This window comes from Magallana gigas, chromosome 8 (assembly GCF_963853765.1).
Source record: "Magallana gigas chromosome 8, xbMagGiga1.1, whole genome shotgun sequence".
NCBI classification, from domain to species: domain Eukaryota; kingdom Metazoa; phylum Mollusca; class Bivalvia; order Ostreida; family Ostreidae; genus Magallana; species Magallana gigas.
The window spans coordinates 12,850,555-12,869,943 of NC_088860.1; the positions used below are offsets into that span (position 1 = coordinate 12,850,555).

A 19,389-nucleotide genomic window follows, 5' to 3' on the forward strand; every position below is an offset into this window, starting at 1 on the left:
TTTCATCTTGCTGTTGAAATATTTACCTTTAAAAATTAATATCCAATAGGAAAATGAAAATTCCCATATGAAACACGATTCTCCTACAGGAAATATTGACAATCCTATAGGATTTTCTAAAAATCCTATACAAACTATATTTCCTATAGGAAAAAGCTATTTCCTGTATAAATTTGACTCAGAAAAGGTAATTTTTCTTATAGAAAATTAAAATTCTATCGGATTTTATCAAATCCTCTCGGAATTCAAATTCCTACAGGAAGTACTATATTCCGAAAGGAAATTTCTAATTTCCTATAGGAATACTGTTTTTCCAATGGGAAAAATCATTTTCCTCTAGGAATTTTGTTTTGAGAGGTATATATCTTACCTGACATGTGAGATACAATAATAACAAAGGTGGTTGTAAACTTTCTGGAATTCTGGAATATAGTAAAATATGACTTGAGCACGTGACTTTAAACCTTGTAACCCAATGAAGGTATCATACGTGTATATTTCCTATATTTTACCCAAAATGCCCATAAAAATATATCGTTTCGTGATCTTAAGTCACAGACTTGACAAAAGAAACATTTTTCTGTAGCTGTTGCAAAGGCTTTATTGGAATTACAGCAATGCATATTGTTATTACTCAACTTAAGGACGTTAGATCCTGTGATAAAAAGTCTTTTAGTTTTTTCTAAAGTATTTTTTAAAATTCTACTCGCACAGCTTTACCAGATTTCAAAACAAATTTTTGGGGTCCATATGCTTAAATTGGTGCTACAGTGTATTCAATATGACCTTTCTGCACTAAAAGTGCAGACTGCACATAAATCGCTTTTCCCTCTATATTTTATTATCGAAATGAACCATGCCATTAAATACAAATTCATACTATTTAAGATGAATTACCATTATATATGATAAAGAAAAATGTTACAATTTCTTCACCTAATTGATATATTGACCTTTTTGCACTGATAAAACGCTATTTTATTCCATTACCAATTCAACATGTAATGAAATTATTTAAAAGTCACAAACTTTTTCTCAAATTAGGATAAACTTGACAGAAAAATCTTAAAATATCAGAAAATAAAACTAAAAGTATGGGTCTATAATGTAAAATTTAAGATATGGCATAAAATAAGCTGATTAGAGCCAACAATGGGGATTTATTTTTCTTTGACTTTTATGAAATACAAGTTAAATTTACCAATATGTGTCGTTAGAAATAATAAAAAATTGTAAAATTATGTTTTACCTAACAAAATGAAGATACCCAAATGCACAAACTATCTGGAATTTTTGTTTGCACTGAAAATAAGGAAGCTAAAGTGACGATACTCTAAAACAACTGAGTTATGAAAAATGTTCATTTTCTTCTTAAAAACTTTCCGCCACAAAATATAGTTCCATACTAAACTCTGTAAATATGTAATTTTTCCTTTACTATGTTATTTAAGATAGTTTAATTGCCATTATAAAATTTGAATTTATGAGTAGAATCAAATATATGATGCATACTTTCTAGAATAGAGGTGATCCAAAATGGCTACCCCAAAACAGAGGAACGAACCTCTTTAACACAAATAAGCATGCATATTACATCATAGTTCGTTTTGTTAAATGTAAAACGGTTATCTTTATTATGATCATCAATAGCTGCAGGAAACACCAGCATCTTCACCATGACCACAGTTATGACTTCCAATGGTTAGATGACGGCAGGCGAACAGAGATGGTTCGTATCCCGTGCAGCCCAGATCGTCAAGCCAGATAGTCCCTGTTCCCTGTCCATAGTAAGCTGAACCCCTAGCAGTCCCACCGCTTCAAGTCATAACAAAATCTTGTTTTAATAATTTTGACTTATACGCGTCCTAAAATGATTGCACGTAGATACACTGTCTAAAACGTTATTCATACTTTATTCAATAATATTTATTTACACGTTTTCCAAAAGTTATATATTTTGATTACAAACTTTGAAAGTTTTTGTGGCAGCACATATTTTGTTATATTGCTTCATATAAGCAGGGTTATTCAATGTCCTTACCTAAGTCCCATCATACGACAGGCTACTTTGGCATCACTGGTATCCCAACCATCGTCACATACTGTTCCCCAAGCCCCATTGTGGTACACCTCAACTCTTCCATAGGTTCTTCCACCATTTGTCAAACGAATAACACCTAAGGAAAAAAAAATAATGATAGAATGTTATCTATTCCTGTATTCCTGTATTGTCTCAGCCTAATTTCAAATAAGAAGTGAAGTTTAATTCTACTTACCAGAATATCTCTTTTTTAAATCGTTCTTTATGTTTGTCAGAGATGATGAAGCACTAGAAAGACGACTTTCTATATTTGACAACCGAGTGTTTTGACTGCTGTGAAATTGTTCAAACCTTGTTGCTTTGCTTTGCAAAGTTGATATACTTCCTGTCACTTGGTTTAATCTCGAGGTTAATTGTCTAGCATTTACAGCGGCATCATCAACCTTAGATGAAATTGTTTTGAACGCAGATTCTTTGAATATAGAAATATTGGCTTCAATACTTTGAATGTGTGCAAGGGAGGAATTGGTATATATTTCCAGCTGTTTTTGATTATTCTCCATGGAATCCATCCGCTGGCGAATTTGTCGGAAGTCGCCGTTAACATTTATAAGTTGATAACTAGTTTCATTCAACTTCGAATTAATTTCCTCACTAAAATCGTTTAGGTGTTTCATATCTTTTATCGTTTCGTTATTTTGGAATCCTTGTTTCTCAAGTCGAGTAAGCAAAATATTCTCAATATCTGTGATTTTTGATGACGTATTAATAGCAATCGACTGAATTTGTGTTTCACATTTTTGTGTGATAAAATCTTCTATTGCAGACATGTTTTGAACAATTAGTCGATCTTGATCATCAATCCTTCTTGTCATTGTGGTTAAGGAGATCAGTATAGACGAAAGTTCGTTTGCAATTTCTTTAGACATGTTATTCGTCATTAGACTGTAAAATTCGTGTAACTTTCCCTGCAAATCGGGTTTATATGAAGAAACATCTTGTCGAACATTATTTAACTGGTCTGTTATCTTATTTTCTAGCGTCGTCATTGCAACGGATATATTTTGAACCATCAGATCTATTTTTGATTCCGATTGGTTTAACTCAAGTTGAATAAGGTTATTCATTGTGTTTGTCGCATTAGTTAACGATGCCTTCATCAACGAGACTTCGTTTTCCATTGCCATGGAAATGTTATTTGCCACAAACCCAATCAAATCATGCTGCTCTTTTTTTATTTCCTCTGTCAAGGAAGACATACTTGAAGTTAATTCGGAAAACTGATGCTGTGAAACGTTTGAAATTTTAGTGACATTACTTTTGAAGATTGATATCTCTTTATTCGTCGAAGCTACGTCATCCATTAATGATAATTGTTCTTTAAGGATATCCTGTACCTTTTGTTCCAAGAGGGAGGTAGTCGAATTGCAATTCACAGCGTCAAGTTGTAGGCGTTCATTCGTAGTTTTTATCGAAGTTGTTATATTTTCTAATTTTCCATTGAAATCGTATTTATGTGAGGAAACGTCTTGTTCAGTTCTTCTAAACAGGCCTGTTATCTCATTTTCCAGCTTTGACACGGATATTGATAGATTTTTCACCATCTCAGATAATTTCATTTCAGATTTTTCTACTGTTTCCTGCAATATTTTTATATTTTCAATCGTAGAATTTTTTTCTTCGACGAGGAGTTTTTGAAAAGATTCATTAATCATTGTCTTTGCTTTATTAAAGGTCATAGCTAATTTTGTTTCGAGATTTTCAATCTGCATCGTTGAATTTTGACTTCCATTCTTTAAAAGCTCAAAGCCCAGTATTTCTTGCCGAGAGTATGTTTCTTTCACAATTTGTAATTCGTCCTCCAATTTAGAAATGCGTTCATTTAAAAGCATTATTACAGGATTGCTGGGGGTAAGTTTTTCCAGCGCACAATTTTTCTCACTCCGTTCTTCATATATGATCTGTGTATTACCAAAACCAAAGGTTTTAAGCAGAACAGAAATCCAAAGCATCCAGAACAACAATGCCATTCTTGTCTTGGAACGAAACGCTCACTTCTTATCAGCGCAATTTTGTTTGTTTGATGGCGAGTTATCACTATTCAAAAACCTTCCGCCAATAACGCAAAATAGAATACACAGCCAATTATTATACGTTTACAATATTATCCAACACTATTCAACCTTTGTTGCATCCTGAATTCTTTTTTTTTAAATTTGTTCCTCTTCAATCAAAGATTGTTTTGTTATAGAGGGGCATGTTAAGTGTTCTTCTTATTTACAGTTTTGATATGCACAAACTGATTAGTTACAGGACCCAATTTTTCTGACATGAGTTAAGTACTTGTCGCAAGGAGCAGAACATTTGAACACTTCCTTTTTATATTAAAACTAATTTGATCACTTAAAGTCAAATCTCTCTCTCTCTCTCTCTCTCTCTCTCTCTCTCTCTCTCTCTCTCTCTCTCAGATAATCCACTTAATCACCCAAGATGGACATTGATCGTATTTACTTTTGTATATTTTACAGGGGCCAAGCCCGTTTTGGCATTAATTTCAATGTAACCTTAAATAAAGAAAGAGGTCGAACTCTGACCCAGATAAAAATCTACCAGCTCGCTTCAAAAGCAAAATATCAATTAATTTTTATTACATTCGCAATATCCATGTAGTTTTCAGAAAAGTGGTGTCTGATACACTCATGCCGAATTTCAAGTTGGTTGGTTTTAAATTTAGCGGAGATATACGTCATTATTCTCTCGAAGTCTCCAGTTTATTTTTACTCGGACATTTACCGGTCAAGGGCTCACGATGGGATTTTGCCTACAACAACAACAGTATTTCAATAAGTTGAGACACATTCGCACTTATCTTTTAAAATTTCACACCAAACGCACGATACTTACATCCTCAAATTCCTATAAAATTCCTTAAATACTCTCCCAACCACAGGAGTTGGCAATCTTATCAATAAATAATACCTTAAGTCAAAATAAGTAAAAACCCAGCCGTGAGCTTCGCTCACAAAGTGAGCGAAGCGAACAGGAATGCAACGCGATTTTTCACAAATCTGCTGTCGCGTCGATATTTGCTTTGACCTGGCGATTAAATCAATAACAATCAAGAGAACTAGCGTCAAACAACTTAACTCTGTCCTAAACCTTGGATAATTCAACCCCTAAAGCTCTACATCGGCGAATTATTCAGATTTCTGTCAACATTCGATCTACCGAGAAGCCATGTAGTGTCGTCACATTCACCCCGAGACTGCGCGTATTGTAAATAAATATTTTTACATTTAACAGGTTTTAAAAAATTATTGAAGCATTGAAAACGTCCTTAAAAATCAAAAGATGATTTAACATAATAAACCAAGGACAATGTTGGCTTTGTTATATTTTTATTTTATATGATTTAAAAATAAAAGGGAGGTAATTACTGTCCTTCTAATGTTTACAATCCGCGCAGTCTCGGGGTGAATGTGACGTCACTACATGGCCTCTCGGTAGATCGAATGTTGACAGAAATCTGAATTATTCGCCGATGTAGAGCTTTAGGGGTTGAATTACCCGAAGTTTAGGACAGAGTTAAGTTGCTCACCAGGCTGGGTTTTTACTGATTTTGACTCTAGGTATTATTTATTGATAAAATTGCCGACTCCTGTGTCCCAACTGAATTTTTATTCTGTAGCCACATCAACTTCTGACAAGACCGGTCATTGTGATAGCTAATGTTAAACTCAATTTCATTGGTTAATAGAATCAGTCTTTCTCGAAGATGTCAAAATGGCTGGCCCTCTCAGAAGTCAATGTGGTTGCAGAATGAAAGTTCAGCATGGATTTAGGAATTTTATCGGAGTTCAGGTTTTGTATGTTAGTAGCGTGCGTTTGATATAAGAATTTTAAAGATTAGTGCGAATGTTTCTCCATTTGTCGAAATACTGTTGTTTTCATAGGCATAACTGCAAAACTTACCGTGAGCTCTGGACCGGTAAATGTCCGAGTAAAAATAAACTGGCGATTACGAGAGAATAATGACGTATATCTCCGCTATTTTAAGACCCATCAACTTGAAATTCGGCATTAGTATATCTCAGACATCATTTTTGTAAACACTACATAAAAATTGCAAATATCGTAAAAATTAATTGATTCTTAAGGCTTTTTAAGCGAGCTGGTAGTTTTTTTTTTCATCTGGGTCAGAGTTCGACCCCTTTATTTATGGTGACATTGAAAATAATGTTAAAACGGGCTTGGCCCCTGTGAATTACACATGTAGAGTGTTCGAAAATGGTTTGATTTGTTCAGTATGCATGACATCTTTGCATTTTGTTCCATTTTATAAGTATTTTAATTGTGTTGCACAAATTGCTCTGAAGGTAAATTCTGTAGAAGTGGAAAAACATCATTGTGTTTTTAATATCCTCAAATGTACGAATTTACATTTTTTCTACGAACTTTCATGCCAAGTTCATCTTACAGCCAATGGTTGGGCGATGAAATTTTCCTTGTATCGGCGGCTGAAGAAACATGATCGCCCGACACTGGTATCGGATCAGTCACATTAATTTCTAGTAACACCGATATCTTCAAAAGTTTGAATATTTATTAGTTGCTGAATCGTCGTTCGATCATGTGTCCATGTCATGCTGACGTAAAAAGAGATGTTTATAGGCCAATACTAACGACGGTCGCGCGAATTATCAAACCGTCCGCTGTTAGTCGTTTTTGAAAATGTGATTTGTGTTTATTGTGCATTAATATCAGTTATAAATATTACTAGAGACGAGCTCGTTGCAAGCAACGATTAGGTCTTCAGTCGTAGCTGCGTCATACTTATGACGTAATACAAAATATCGATACCTGACCATGGTACAATATTAAATGTATAAACGCTGAATAAAAGAAACACAGTAGTATATTACATGTATATAGCAAATACAGATCTTTAAAACTTGTCTATTAATAGTTTGATTCGCCGCGTATTGTTTTTTGCATGTGCATTTTATTTTGAGAAACTTATTTAATCATTATAATTGACTTAATTTTACAAGGGGTTTTGAAGATTAATTTTCTTTTTCGAGGAGGGAGGGGGGGGGGGGCATGCGCGGATCAGGAAATTTGCAGACCCCAGTACCCCTTCCAGTGGGTATCCGCCCTCATGGTACTTCACAAACAAATGTTGGTCTGCTTGGGAGCATCAGGTAACAACACAAGACTCCAGGCTTAGTTAAGACACCCAAGTGACTGGTAAGTAATGTTGATATCTTCTGATAATTCAGTGACTGACTGTTTATCACATTCTATTCTTCAATTACATTGTCATTATGGTGTATACATATTAAATCTGCTTGAAGTCCCTCTTGAAACATGGAATTGATTTTAAATATATTGACAATATTGATTAACTAGGAAATCGATCACTATGCATATTTATATTATTTAATTCTGGTTGTAACGCGCTTTCTGATTGGCTAAAAAAATGTTTTATATCGTATAAAGAATGTTGCCTACGTCATAGTAAGACTAACGTCAAAAACGTATCAATTCGCCTGACTTTACGTTTGAATTTTGTACAATTTTAGGTCATTTTAAAGGTCAAACAACCGTTTTTATCTACAATGAAGAGTTAAAAAATTAAATTATAAGCAATGAATTCAATATTTATTAGTTTTATACGATATAAAATGGTTTGAAACAGTTTACGTTTTTTTATAAACCGCTTCGCGGTTTATGAAGCGTAAACTGCCCCAAACCATTTTATATCGTATAAAACAAATAAATATTGAATTCATTCCTTAAATATTCATTGATAGCTTCGTTGATTTTACTCTTCTGATACACATAATAAAAATTATTTACAACACAGGGGTCAACCCCGTTTTGACATTAATTTCAATGTAACCATAAATAAAGAAAGGGGTCAAACTCTGACCCACATAAAAAACTAGCAGCTCGCTTCAAAAGCCAAATAAATTAATTTTTAAAACACTCGCAATATGCATGTATTTTTCAGAGAAGCAATGTCTGAGATACACTCATGCCGAATTTCAAGTTGATGGGTCTTAAAATAGCGGAGATATACGTCATTATTCTCTCGAAGTCGCCAGTTTATTTTTACTCGCACATTTACAGGTCCAGGGCTCCCGGTGGGTTTCACCTATGAGAGCTGCAGCATTTAGACAACTGGACAAGCATTTGCACTAATTCCTTTAAATACACACCATACGCACGCTACTTACATTCCTAAACTCCGATAAAATTCCTTAAATACTCTCAGAACTGAACTTTAACTCTGCACCCACATCGACTTCTGACAAAACCGGCCATTTTTATAGCTAATGTTAAACTCAATTTCATTGGTGTATATTTTTGGCTATATCTGACCATGACCTTTTGATTTTGGCGGACTTTTCGGAAGTAGATGTAAAATATACATAACGACTTAAACAAAAATCCATTGACAGTATAACGATGAAGCACAACAGCGAGCGTTTTTTTGGCTGTATCTGGACACATTGTACATCGGGGGTCAAGCAGGGACGTGCAAGACATGGCTTCTTTAGAGAATTTACACGACTTTTGGCCAAATTAAGAATGTACATGTTACGTGCACGACAGGCATTGCCTGCTCAAACTTTGGAGCTGTGTGTAAAGCGCAGACTGTCCACAGCTGGAGTGGAATTGACGATGGCAGGTAAGCATTGGGCAGATGCATTGGTTTATTCTTATTTTTACATATTATCTGTCTAATGTGCATATTTAGCAGTGTGTGATTCGGAGCTAAGCTGGGTGGGTGTGTTTGGGGGGAGGGGGGTTGCGATTACAAACTTGTATACGTGTAATGCAATGTAGTATAAATATAGTATAATCAATATACTATATATGTTATATTATATATAGCTACATACACACATGCCTAGATCTCAGTTTTTTCTTCAATTTTTGATAAAATAACATGATATTATAACACCCTTGAACTAGTGTGTAAAGAGTTTCATTCTTCATTTAAACTCTGCAATGTTATAACTTTTATTATTTTAAAAATCAGACTTTTGAAACTTTATATTAAATACTTGTGTGTAATAAAATGATATATAATCGGTACACAGTTTAAAATGTGCTTTTTTACTTGATCACAAGATACTATTTCTTACTTTTTAGGTATGATATAACCAAGATACAATGTGTAGTTGAAAACAATAAGAAGGGGACACACAGAAGAATTTCTGAGACTTATGTACTTATTGTTGATGAATGTTCAATGCTGTCTCAGAGGCAGTTTGAACTTTTAGAGAAAGCTTGTGCTACAAAAAAAATAAGAACTTGCCTTTTGGAGGCATACAAGTGATACTCTGTGGTGACTTTTACCAACTTCCACCCGTGCGAAATCTTTTGTACCATGCTGAGGGAAAGTTCTGTTTTGAAAGTACTATATTTCAACAAGCCATCCCACATTAAATTATTTTAGATAATGTTATCAGACAAAATGATCCCCAGTTTATTAAAGTTGTGAATGGAATTTCAATGGTGAAAGTAAGCTTAAACACCAAAGAATATGTAAATTCATTAAGTCAAGACTTTTGTTCTCAAGCATGTGATTCTCTCAAACTATATGCTACAAATGATCTTGTTGAAAAACATAAGAGGGATTCAATTTTAAGGTGACCCGGAGAAACATTTGAATATTTAAGTACCGACAGTGGTAAACTTGAATCTCTTCATAGGCTATTAGCACCTTCAGTACTTTGGCTGAAGAAAGGATGTCCAGTTATCTTGTTGCAAAACATTTCAGATAAACTGTATAATGGATTTTAGGGCAGAGTTATTTCATGCGACAGTGATGGCCAACTGTTCAATTTCAGTCCGTCAACATTACCAGAAAAAACACTATAGAAACATTTTCAGGTATAACAATTTTAAAATTTAATGTGTCATTTGATAAAAAATTCAAGATTTTCTTTAATTTAATGCTGAATATTTCAAAATCTTTCCCATGAGCCTTATTTTTAAAGTAATGCACATATATTTGTTATTATTAATTCTTAAACTACAATTTTGCAGTTTACAGTCCAGATTTGAAGAAAAATGTGGCAGAGAGGGTCCGAATTCCTCTGAAATTGGCATTTGCCATGACAGTTCACAAGGTCCAAGGCATGACTTTAGATAGGTACATGTAAAAGTATATAGAAATGTACAGTAAGCATCTGTGGTTTTGAAAAGACTCACAATAAACAGAATCATTATGAAAAATTTGTAGAGAATAGCATAAACATTGGAACAATTAAGATAAATACCATTTAGTATCATAATGATAACTCTTTGTCTATCTGTAGTTCTCACCTTTTTCAGTTCTGTTAAACATAGTAGTAAAACATTTGTTTATTATAAAGCAACTTGGGAAAAAAAATTTTCTCAATTAGTTTTATCTTTATTTAATCTCTATAAGTTCTTGCCATTACCTAAATATTCTATAGTTCATGATTCAAAAATATTCCAACCTGTATTTTATTATGAACTTTTCTGTTCAAAATTTCAATTTAATTCAGAATTTTAAACACTATAAGGCAATGGATGTTTCACTTACATACTTTTATCTTGTCAAAGCGATAGCATGTTTTAGTTTTTTAGCAAAACATATGTACCAATACATGCATATTTATTGTGCAAATTCTTTTCAGTGTAGAGGTGGACTGCCGTAACATGTTTGCGCCTGGACAGTTGGGGGTTGCAATCAGCAGAGTTAGGTCACCCAAATATGTGAGGGACATCAATTTCAACGCCAATACCTGTATTCCACCTCCAAGCATAATTGATGACTTTCTGGAATCCCCCTGTCATACTCAAATAGATGACTTCACTTGCTGTCGGTTTAGCAGGTAAAACTACATGTATATTTTACTTCATCGATAAATACAATATACACAGTTTTCATTGATAAAATTTTTTAAATTTTTTTAAATTTCAATCATAAGCACAATTTAACAAACTGGTTACTGATCATAAAACAGTTAATGATTTAACATTCATAGACGAATAACTTAAATGGGTACTGTAGGTACAGCTGTATGTTTTTGCTGTTTGATAGGTTTGGGTTTGTTGAGAGTCAGGGATAAAGTTCTTTCTCCAGATTTTGAAGAATTTGCTTTTTTTGAAATAGTTGATTGTCCTAAATTAACACTGTTAAGAGTTTTTTGGTATTGCAGAACATTTGGGTTTGAATTTGCCCCGTTCTATGTAGAACGCTGCTGGCAGAAAATGTTTTCTACAATGTCAGAGTGTATTAGTGCAGGGGTAATAAGAATGTCCAAGTCTATTCTCCCTAATAGAACAGAACAAAGCTCAAGAAAACCAACAATGCAGGATTTTATGTCATCCATGCACTGGTAAGACATCAGACAGCTGTTTGATAAAGAGTCTTTCTGTATCCCTTCCCTCCATTCTTGGAACCAAGCAAAAACATGTTGGAGATCTCTTAGTCTTTCATCACAAGGCTCATTACTGGTCTTCTATCACGGAAAATTCTTAAAATCTGTTGTTTGTTGCAGAAGTTTGATGGGTCAATTTAAAATAAAACCGTTTTATCCCAATGTACTTTGATATTCTAGGAATAGGTGAAGCATTTCTTCATCAAAAACCTCATCTGCTAGATGGTTTCTCATTTTTGATTGCTGTGATGGATATAAATGTTCATTTGTAAGTCTTGTGTATGTATCTGAAAGGCATTTTTCTTATCTTAGGTGTAGCAGTCTTGGAACATTTGCCACTGAATGAGTTCTCCTGATACTAGTTTAAGGTTCCGTGTGTAACCCTTTTTAATGCAACTGGCCAATATATTATTTCTAGTCTTTTTTACAACATGTGAATAGTCCATGAGGAATGCAGCTTTTTCTTCAAAGTTGCAAGAATTCTTCACCATTCTGCTATTCTTGTCTGCAACATTTATGTTCATAAAAGAACGATTATTTGCTGTCCCATCCCTGGAAATAAAAGAACATAGAAAACCAAACATTTGAAGTCTGTCAACTGCCTCCCAAGAATGCATATGAAGATCATATCCTTGTATTTGTTCACTTATAAAATGTGCGAATCTTTGGTCTGAAAAGATCGATTTTATATGTGACTTCCTTTAGATAAAATGATTTTTTAAATTCAGGTTGAACAAACTAACCATATATAAATCAAAACCAGATAAAACACGTCAGCATGTTTACCAGTCGTCTTTTTTAGCAGCCATGACAGTTCTCGCGTGAATGTCAGTGTAGATAATCGATCTTACCTCCTTCTATCACTAAAACATCATTTAAGGAAATGGTATATAATGGAAAATTCATATTCACCGCGTTAATAATGTTTATAATAGGGGAATTCCTATATTCAGTTCAAGATCCGCTCCTGAATTCTCATTGGCTGTCAAAAAATTAAGACCGGTCTAGGTCAGTAAACATGGCGGACAAATTCAAGTTATGTTGTTGACATACACAAAAAATAACCGATATATGGACTATACTTGATATTTTTGATTAATTTATGCCATAGACATCTACAATGTTTGGGTTCAGGTAAGAAATGCAAATGTTATTGTCATTTATATACGATTTGACACGAAATCGTTGCGGGAGTGAATCACTCCCGCACTTGCACCATTACGGAGATCCTATGAAGTTGTAGCCATCTCCCAAAAAAAAAAAATCGGGAGAAGGCTCCATTATTGCAGCTAATCTACCCTCAATGCGATGCAGCGCTATAAAGTCCATGTGCATATGCATTTTTATATATATATCAGGCTTGGGGTAATGCTAAAAGTAATGGTAATGCATTGCAATGCATTACATGTTTTCAAGGTAATGCTAGTAATGTGTAATGCCACAAATTTAGCATTACAAGTAATGCTAATGTTATGCATTACTTTCCAAAATCTAGTGTTATGCTGGCATTACATGGCATTACTTTGCATTACAATGCTTATTTATGCATGTTCCCTTAAAAAAATGTGATGAATAAATGAATAACTGAAATTGTATTTAATTAATATTATTTTAAAGAAGAAAAAAAAATTCTTGAGAAAAAAAATGTTTTAGTTGTACATGTAAAACATGTATTAAAAAAAGATTTAAAAATATAATTTTTAGATTGTTAATAATGATAGATCTAACAACACAATTAAATAATCTTTTTAAGGGTTTGTTATTAAGACTTTGAAACCATTTTAAAAATTTTACTCCAATTAGTTTGCACTTCAATTAAGAATGTGTCAACAACACACTATGCCCCCAGGATAATCTTAGAAACAATCTATTGTTTTAAGAAGTGCTAAACACCCCAATCCCCTTCCCTTGGTCATGTTCCAATAGAATAGTGGACAGACATGCAACTTTAAAAAAAAACATGAAATCACTGTCCTTCCATGATGAAATCAAAATCACTTCCAATAATATTACCCATTTGAAAATTATTACTCTCTCTCTCTCTCTCTCTCTCTCTCTTTCTCTCTGTTGTATATTAAGAATATTAGTTTGGACTGAAAGAAAATACAAGATTAATCTATTTTTTCTATTATTCCACTTGATATATCCTAAGATAAAGATTGCCAAACAATCTTTCAGTCCCAGCTTCAACTGCTCCTGTAAAACGTTTATTTAGTATAGCTGGGATTTTTTTCAAACCTGACAGGATGCATTTGAAAGACGGACCCTTTGAAAATTTGATGATATCATTAAGTGTCCTCAGTATTAACAAATCCGATTAAAATACATTAAGAAATATTACTGTTAGAGCCTCTCTGTGTATAAATAATACAATTAAATGTCGACAATTTTAAAGATTTGAGTAATCTGGGGAAACATCTCTATTTAGCTTTTAATAACCGCAACGTTATACCATAATTATGATTATATATTGAGCAAATAAAGAATGAATTTTGTACAATGTTTAAGAACCTGATACTGAACATGAACCTGTAGAGATGTTAAAGAGTGTTTTATATTTAAAACATTTGCAAAAACTCTTTATTTAGCTTTACTTTTCTAAGACTTATTTTTGACTTTTCACAAAGTAATGGTAATGGTAATGCATTACTTTACTCAAGTAATGCTAATGTAATGCATTACTTCAAGAAAATAAAGTAATGGTAATGGTAATTTAATGCCCAAATTCATGAAGTAATGGTAATGCAATGCATTACTTTACAATGTAATTCGCCCCAAGCCTGATATATATATATATATATATATATATATATATATATATATATATATATATATATATATATATATATATATATATATATAGATTGTACATCCTTTTGTAGGCACCTAGCATTCTAGCATTGGGGACACGCATTTTTGTCAGTATATATTTAGAATTTCATGTACATAGGAATGAAACTTTAATACATGTACCGCCATTTTTCTTTAAAAAAAAAAGGTTTGTTATATGTACCCACATGTCGTTCCAATTATGATTTTGAAGATTTAACATATTTTTTAAATGTTTAACATTATTATCATTGCATGTTAAGTTTAAACCAATGTAAGACCCCCCCCCCCCCCCCCCGAAAAACAATGCTACGTGTCTGTTTTGTAAGTTGTTAAATAATATATGAATAAATAACAAGTCTTCGGTATTTGCTTCACCTAATAAAATATAAATATTTATATATGTATGAATGTTTCTGTTTCGTATTTACCATGACAGGAGAAACATGTCTGCAGTCAAAATAGTCCGCTAAATGAATTTCACGGAAAACCTCTTTTTCATTAGATAATTTTCATCCAATCAAAATCCTTCTTTCTCGAAAACTTTGAAATCGTCAAAATGGCCTGCTTTGTCAGAAGTCGATGTGGGTGCAGAACAAAAGTTCAGTTCTGAGAGTATTTAAGAAATTTTATCAGAGTTTGGGAATGTCAGTAGCGTGCGTTGGTGTGTTTTTAAAACAATTAGTGCAAATGCTTGTCTAGTTGTCGAAATGCTGCAGCTCTCATAGGTGAAAACCCACCGGGAGCCCTGGACCGGTAAATGTCCGAGTAAAAATAAACTGGCGACTTCGAGAGAATAATGACGTATATCTCTGCTATTTTAAGACCCATCAACTTGAAATTCGGCATGAGTGTATCTCAGACATGACTTTTCTGAAAAATACATGTATATTGCGAGTGTTTTAAAAATTAATTAATTTATTTGGCTTTTAAAGCGAGCTGGTAGTTTTTTATGTGGGTCAGAGTTTGACCCCTTTCTTTATTTATGGACACATTGAAATTAATGTCAAAACGGTCTTGGCCCCTGTGATTTACAACTCTTTTTTTTGGCGAATGCATATTTCTGTGAAGGGATATGAATATCAAAAGCTTTTTATCATCCAGTGACTGTAATTCAATTTCAATACACATGTAACAAGTTTTTTCATACAATAAAATTTATTTTCAAAATAAATCAGATAATTATAGCAATGAACAAACCTAACTGCACTAGAAATAAATCTGGGAAATTTCATTCTCCGTATACATTGTGACGTCATACTTTTTCTCATTGCGTCAAATTCTACAACGGTTGTAAACAGATCAGCTGGGTAGACTAAGTGAAGAAAAAATTGTTTGAAATGCAGCCCCGTCAGGGTTCCCATTCAAAGGATGTTCGGCGTACCGAAAAAAGGAAATCGGCCGGGAAAGATCGCCTACCGGGTAGGATTAAAAGGTCGAAACTTCAAAACGTACCGGACCAAACAGACCCGACGAATAGCGGAGTCAGCATCGAGGAAGTAGCTGTATCTGTATCTTAAATGATCCTCCCGGAATTGACACAGACGATTCAGACATTAATATCCCAGCGGGAAGATAATGGCGTGGTCTCAATAAACCAACAACTGGTTGAAAAATCTTCACCAGCAATCAACATGGAATCCCTTGCAGGCCCGAGTACGGACTCTGAGCAAAAAATTGAAACAATCATCAACCCACATCAGCCAGATTCATGTGAAGGTACCAGTTTTGATTGCATTAATGTTCATTCAATGCCATAATTAGCGTTAATGATGAACTAGGCATGCACGTAGTTCCTGCTACAAAATAAAACATTATGAAAGGGGAATTCGTGGAATTGTAAAGTTTATTAGTAAGACATCAAGTTAATGACCAGGAAAACAAAACTGTTTTGAATAACGGTCAATTGTCTTTCAAACCAGTGAACCAAAACATAATTTTTGATATCCAAACAAGGCTCGATGCTTTTTTCATTTATATGAGCATATACTTAGTAGCCCATCCCGACCAAGCACAAACGATGCTAAAATATATGGCAAATGTAAAAACTGCTGCTAGTCGATCACATGGATTTGGTTGGAGGGAATATGATAGACAATTTCGCATCAAGAAAGCAAGAAATGATTGTATTCCCTGGAACCAAATCGATCAAGAATCATGGCTTTTGTATATTAATTCACCATCAAGCGCGCCTGGGCAACAATCGCCTCAGCGAAATGCATGCTTTGACTTTAACAATAAGGGGTTTTGTATGCGACACTATTGTCATTATAGTCATACCTGTTTGAAATGTTCTGGTAAACACCTGGCAACTAAATGTCATGAAAAATATCAAAACAACAAAACAGTTGTGTCGCAACCAAGCTCTGACAAGCCCGTTCCTCACCTCTTAGCTCATGGAAAAAGTCCCATACAACAAACTATCAAAAAAAAACCAGGAACAACACCTATTAAATTGTGTAATATGCATCTTTACCTTTCTTTGTATCCTAAAACTCTGGATGCTAGTAAGTTGAGGGATGGCTTTAAATATGGTTTTAAAATCAACTATTAGGTCCCCGTTTTGCATCAACCTGTGATCACTTAATTTCAATCAAACAGCACCCAGAGGAAGTAAGACATAAATATACAAAGAAGTTGAATGGGGTCGTGTTGCCGGTCCATTCGATCAAGTACCTATGCATAATTTTATATTATCACCCATAGGCATTGATGCTTAGAAAGTTGGGGGTTGGCGTTTAATACACCATTTATCATTCCCTGAAGGAAGTAGTGTGAATGATTTCATTGACCCAGATTATTGCACGGTTCATTACATACCGTTTGATGAGGTTCTAGAAATGAAATGATTGCTAACTTAGGTAAAGACTCTTTTCTTGCAAAAATTGACGTGAATTACCCGTACATCCAGCTGATCAAGAATTGTTAGGTTTTAAATTTAAAAATCAGCTTTATTATGATATGTGCCTCCCTATGGGCTGTTCGATAAGTTGTGCTCTATGGGAAAAATTTACTAGTTTTTTTGATATGTGCCTCCCTATGGGCTGTTCGATAAGTTGTGCTCTATGGGAAAAATTTACTAGTTTTCTAGAATGGGTGACAATAACGAAAACAGGTAAAGATACATTAAGTCATTACCTTGATGATTTCATTTTTGCAGCGAAAGATATTGAAGGGTGCAGATTATTAATGTCAAGTTTTCAGAATACTTGTAGAGATTTTGGAATTCCGCTAGCAGATGAAAAAACATTTGGGCCTAAAAAGTCATTGGTTTTTCTAGGCATAGAAATCGACACAGAAAAAATGGTTATAAGTATACCTGAGGATAAAATAATTGCTCTGAAGTCCAGTATATTACAGATTTTGGGCAAATCCAAAATAACACTAAAAATTTTACAGTCCCTGGTAGGTACTTTGAATTTTTGCGCCATGGCAATTCCTGCAGCTCGTGCTTTTAACCGTCGTTTCTGTGACGCTATGTGTGGTATTAAGCACCCATCTCATTTCATAAGGGTCAATGAAGGTACATGTATGAAGAGTGACCTTCGTGTTTGGCTAAGCTTTTTTGAACAATTTAACGGAAGCTTAAATTTTTTAGAAATAAATTGGCTTTCCGATTTTGACCTTCACCCATACACGGATAGTGCAGGTAATCCACAACTTGGCTGCGGCGTTTATTTACAGGGTCAGTGGGCTTATTTCCAATGGCCTCATCAATGGCAGGATACAGATATTATATCTGATATTACTTTTTTTAGAACTTATTCCAATAGGTTGGGCAGTTATGCTATTCAAAAGCCATTTCCACAATAAGAAAATTATGTTTCATACAAACAAGATTGCTTTAGTGGCAATTCTCAACAAGAAGACATCAAAATCGAAAAGAGCAATGCAATTGGTTCGCCCTTTAGTTCTTTATGCTGTGATTAATAATACATTTTTCAAATCAAGGCATAAAAGTGGCTATAATAACTCAATCACCGATTCTTTTTCTCGTAAACATATTAACAGTGAACAAGGTTCAGATCGCTTGCACCGGAAGCGGACGTTCATCCTTTGCCGATTCCAGAAGATTTCACGAGGATGATATCAGAGCTGAAATAAAACTGCTAATACTAAACTCTGTAGCCGCAAACAAAAATTTCATACAATAACAGTTTAAGAATTTTTTCAAGTTTTCGAAAAGACTATGGTTTTTCCAACATTTGGGGTCCTCCAGTTTCCCACTTACGTGTTTTCATTGCTCATATGTCCCTGAAAGGTTTAGCATATAGTACAATATCACCATATTTAGCTGGAATAAGTTTCAAACGCAAACTTCTATGCACCAATGATTGTACAAAATACTTGCTAGTTACAAAACTTTTAGAAGGTGTTAAACGTTTACGCAAAGCAATTGACCAACGTTTGCCTATAACTCAAGATATTTTAAAAAAGCTCATATCAAGTTCAAGCTATGTTTGTTCATCTAATTTTGAAACCTTCCTATTTTATACTGCATTTTCTTTGGCATATCACGCCTTTTTGAGAGTAGGTGAATTTACAAGGAACAATACCAATAACATTCACCATATTATTGGTATTAAGGACATACAGATAATCAACGACCAATCAATTAATAGGAAACTATTAAAGCTTACTGTTCCGTTTTCGAAACTGACCAATCAGGAAAAAGTTCATCAATTCAGTTGGTTGAATCCGATACTCGAGCTATTTGCCCTATTTTGCTTTTACTATGATATCTGTCGGTCAGGCCAAATATTGGTGGGCAACTCTTTATTCACATGGATGGCAGTTCACTTACGCGCAATCTGTTTACGTCAGTACTGAATAAACCAATAGATATCATAGATCTTTCAAATTCACTCTACACTTCCCACTCTTTTCGAATAGGGACTGCTTCTAATAGTTTTTTTTAAATACTGAATCAGAAATTATGAAAAAGGTAGATGGCATGGTCATCAAATGCGTACAAAAGCTACATTAGAATTTAAAAATATCGAATCAGTAAGAATTTTTTGTTTTTTCCTTATATACATATTTGTTATCATATATAGGTCAAGAAAGGAACATTTGGATAATAGGTTCATTTCT

General features: G+C 33.9%; 1 protein-coding gene across 1 annotated transcript; it reads right to left on the minus strand.

The window, feature by feature from the left end:
• Positions 1-573: 573 nt before the first annotated feature.
• Positions 574-4,280, minus strand: LOC117689744 (uncharacterized). The gene is made up of 3 exons (XM_034471567.2): positions 2,277-4,280; positions 2,042-2,177; positions 574-1,815 (listed from the first exon to the last, which is right to left on the minus strand). The coding sequence occupies exons 1-3, from the start codon at positions 4,069-4,071 to the stop codon at positions 1,644-1,646; spliced, it is 2,103 nt and encodes a 700-aa protein (XP_034327458.2). The 5' UTR covers positions 4,072-4,280; the 3' UTR covers positions 574-1,643.
• Between the last annotated feature and the right edge of the window lie 15,109 nt (positions 4,281-19,389).

Bases quoted from the DNA above. Each gene is read 5' to 3' on its own strand.
- LOC117689744 (XM_034471567.2), bottom strand. From the start codon at position 4,071: ATGGCATTGTTGTTCTGGATGCTTTGGATTTCTGTTCTGCTTAAAACC. The intron at 2,178-2,276 runs GTAAGTAGAATT...TTTTTTCCTTAG, and splicing joins TTTAAAAAAGAGATATTCTG to GTGTTATTCGTTTGACAAAT. The intron at 1,816-2,041 runs GTAAGGACATTG...TATGACTTGAAG, and splicing joins TGTCGTATGATGGGACTTAG to CGGTGGGACTGCTAGGGGTT.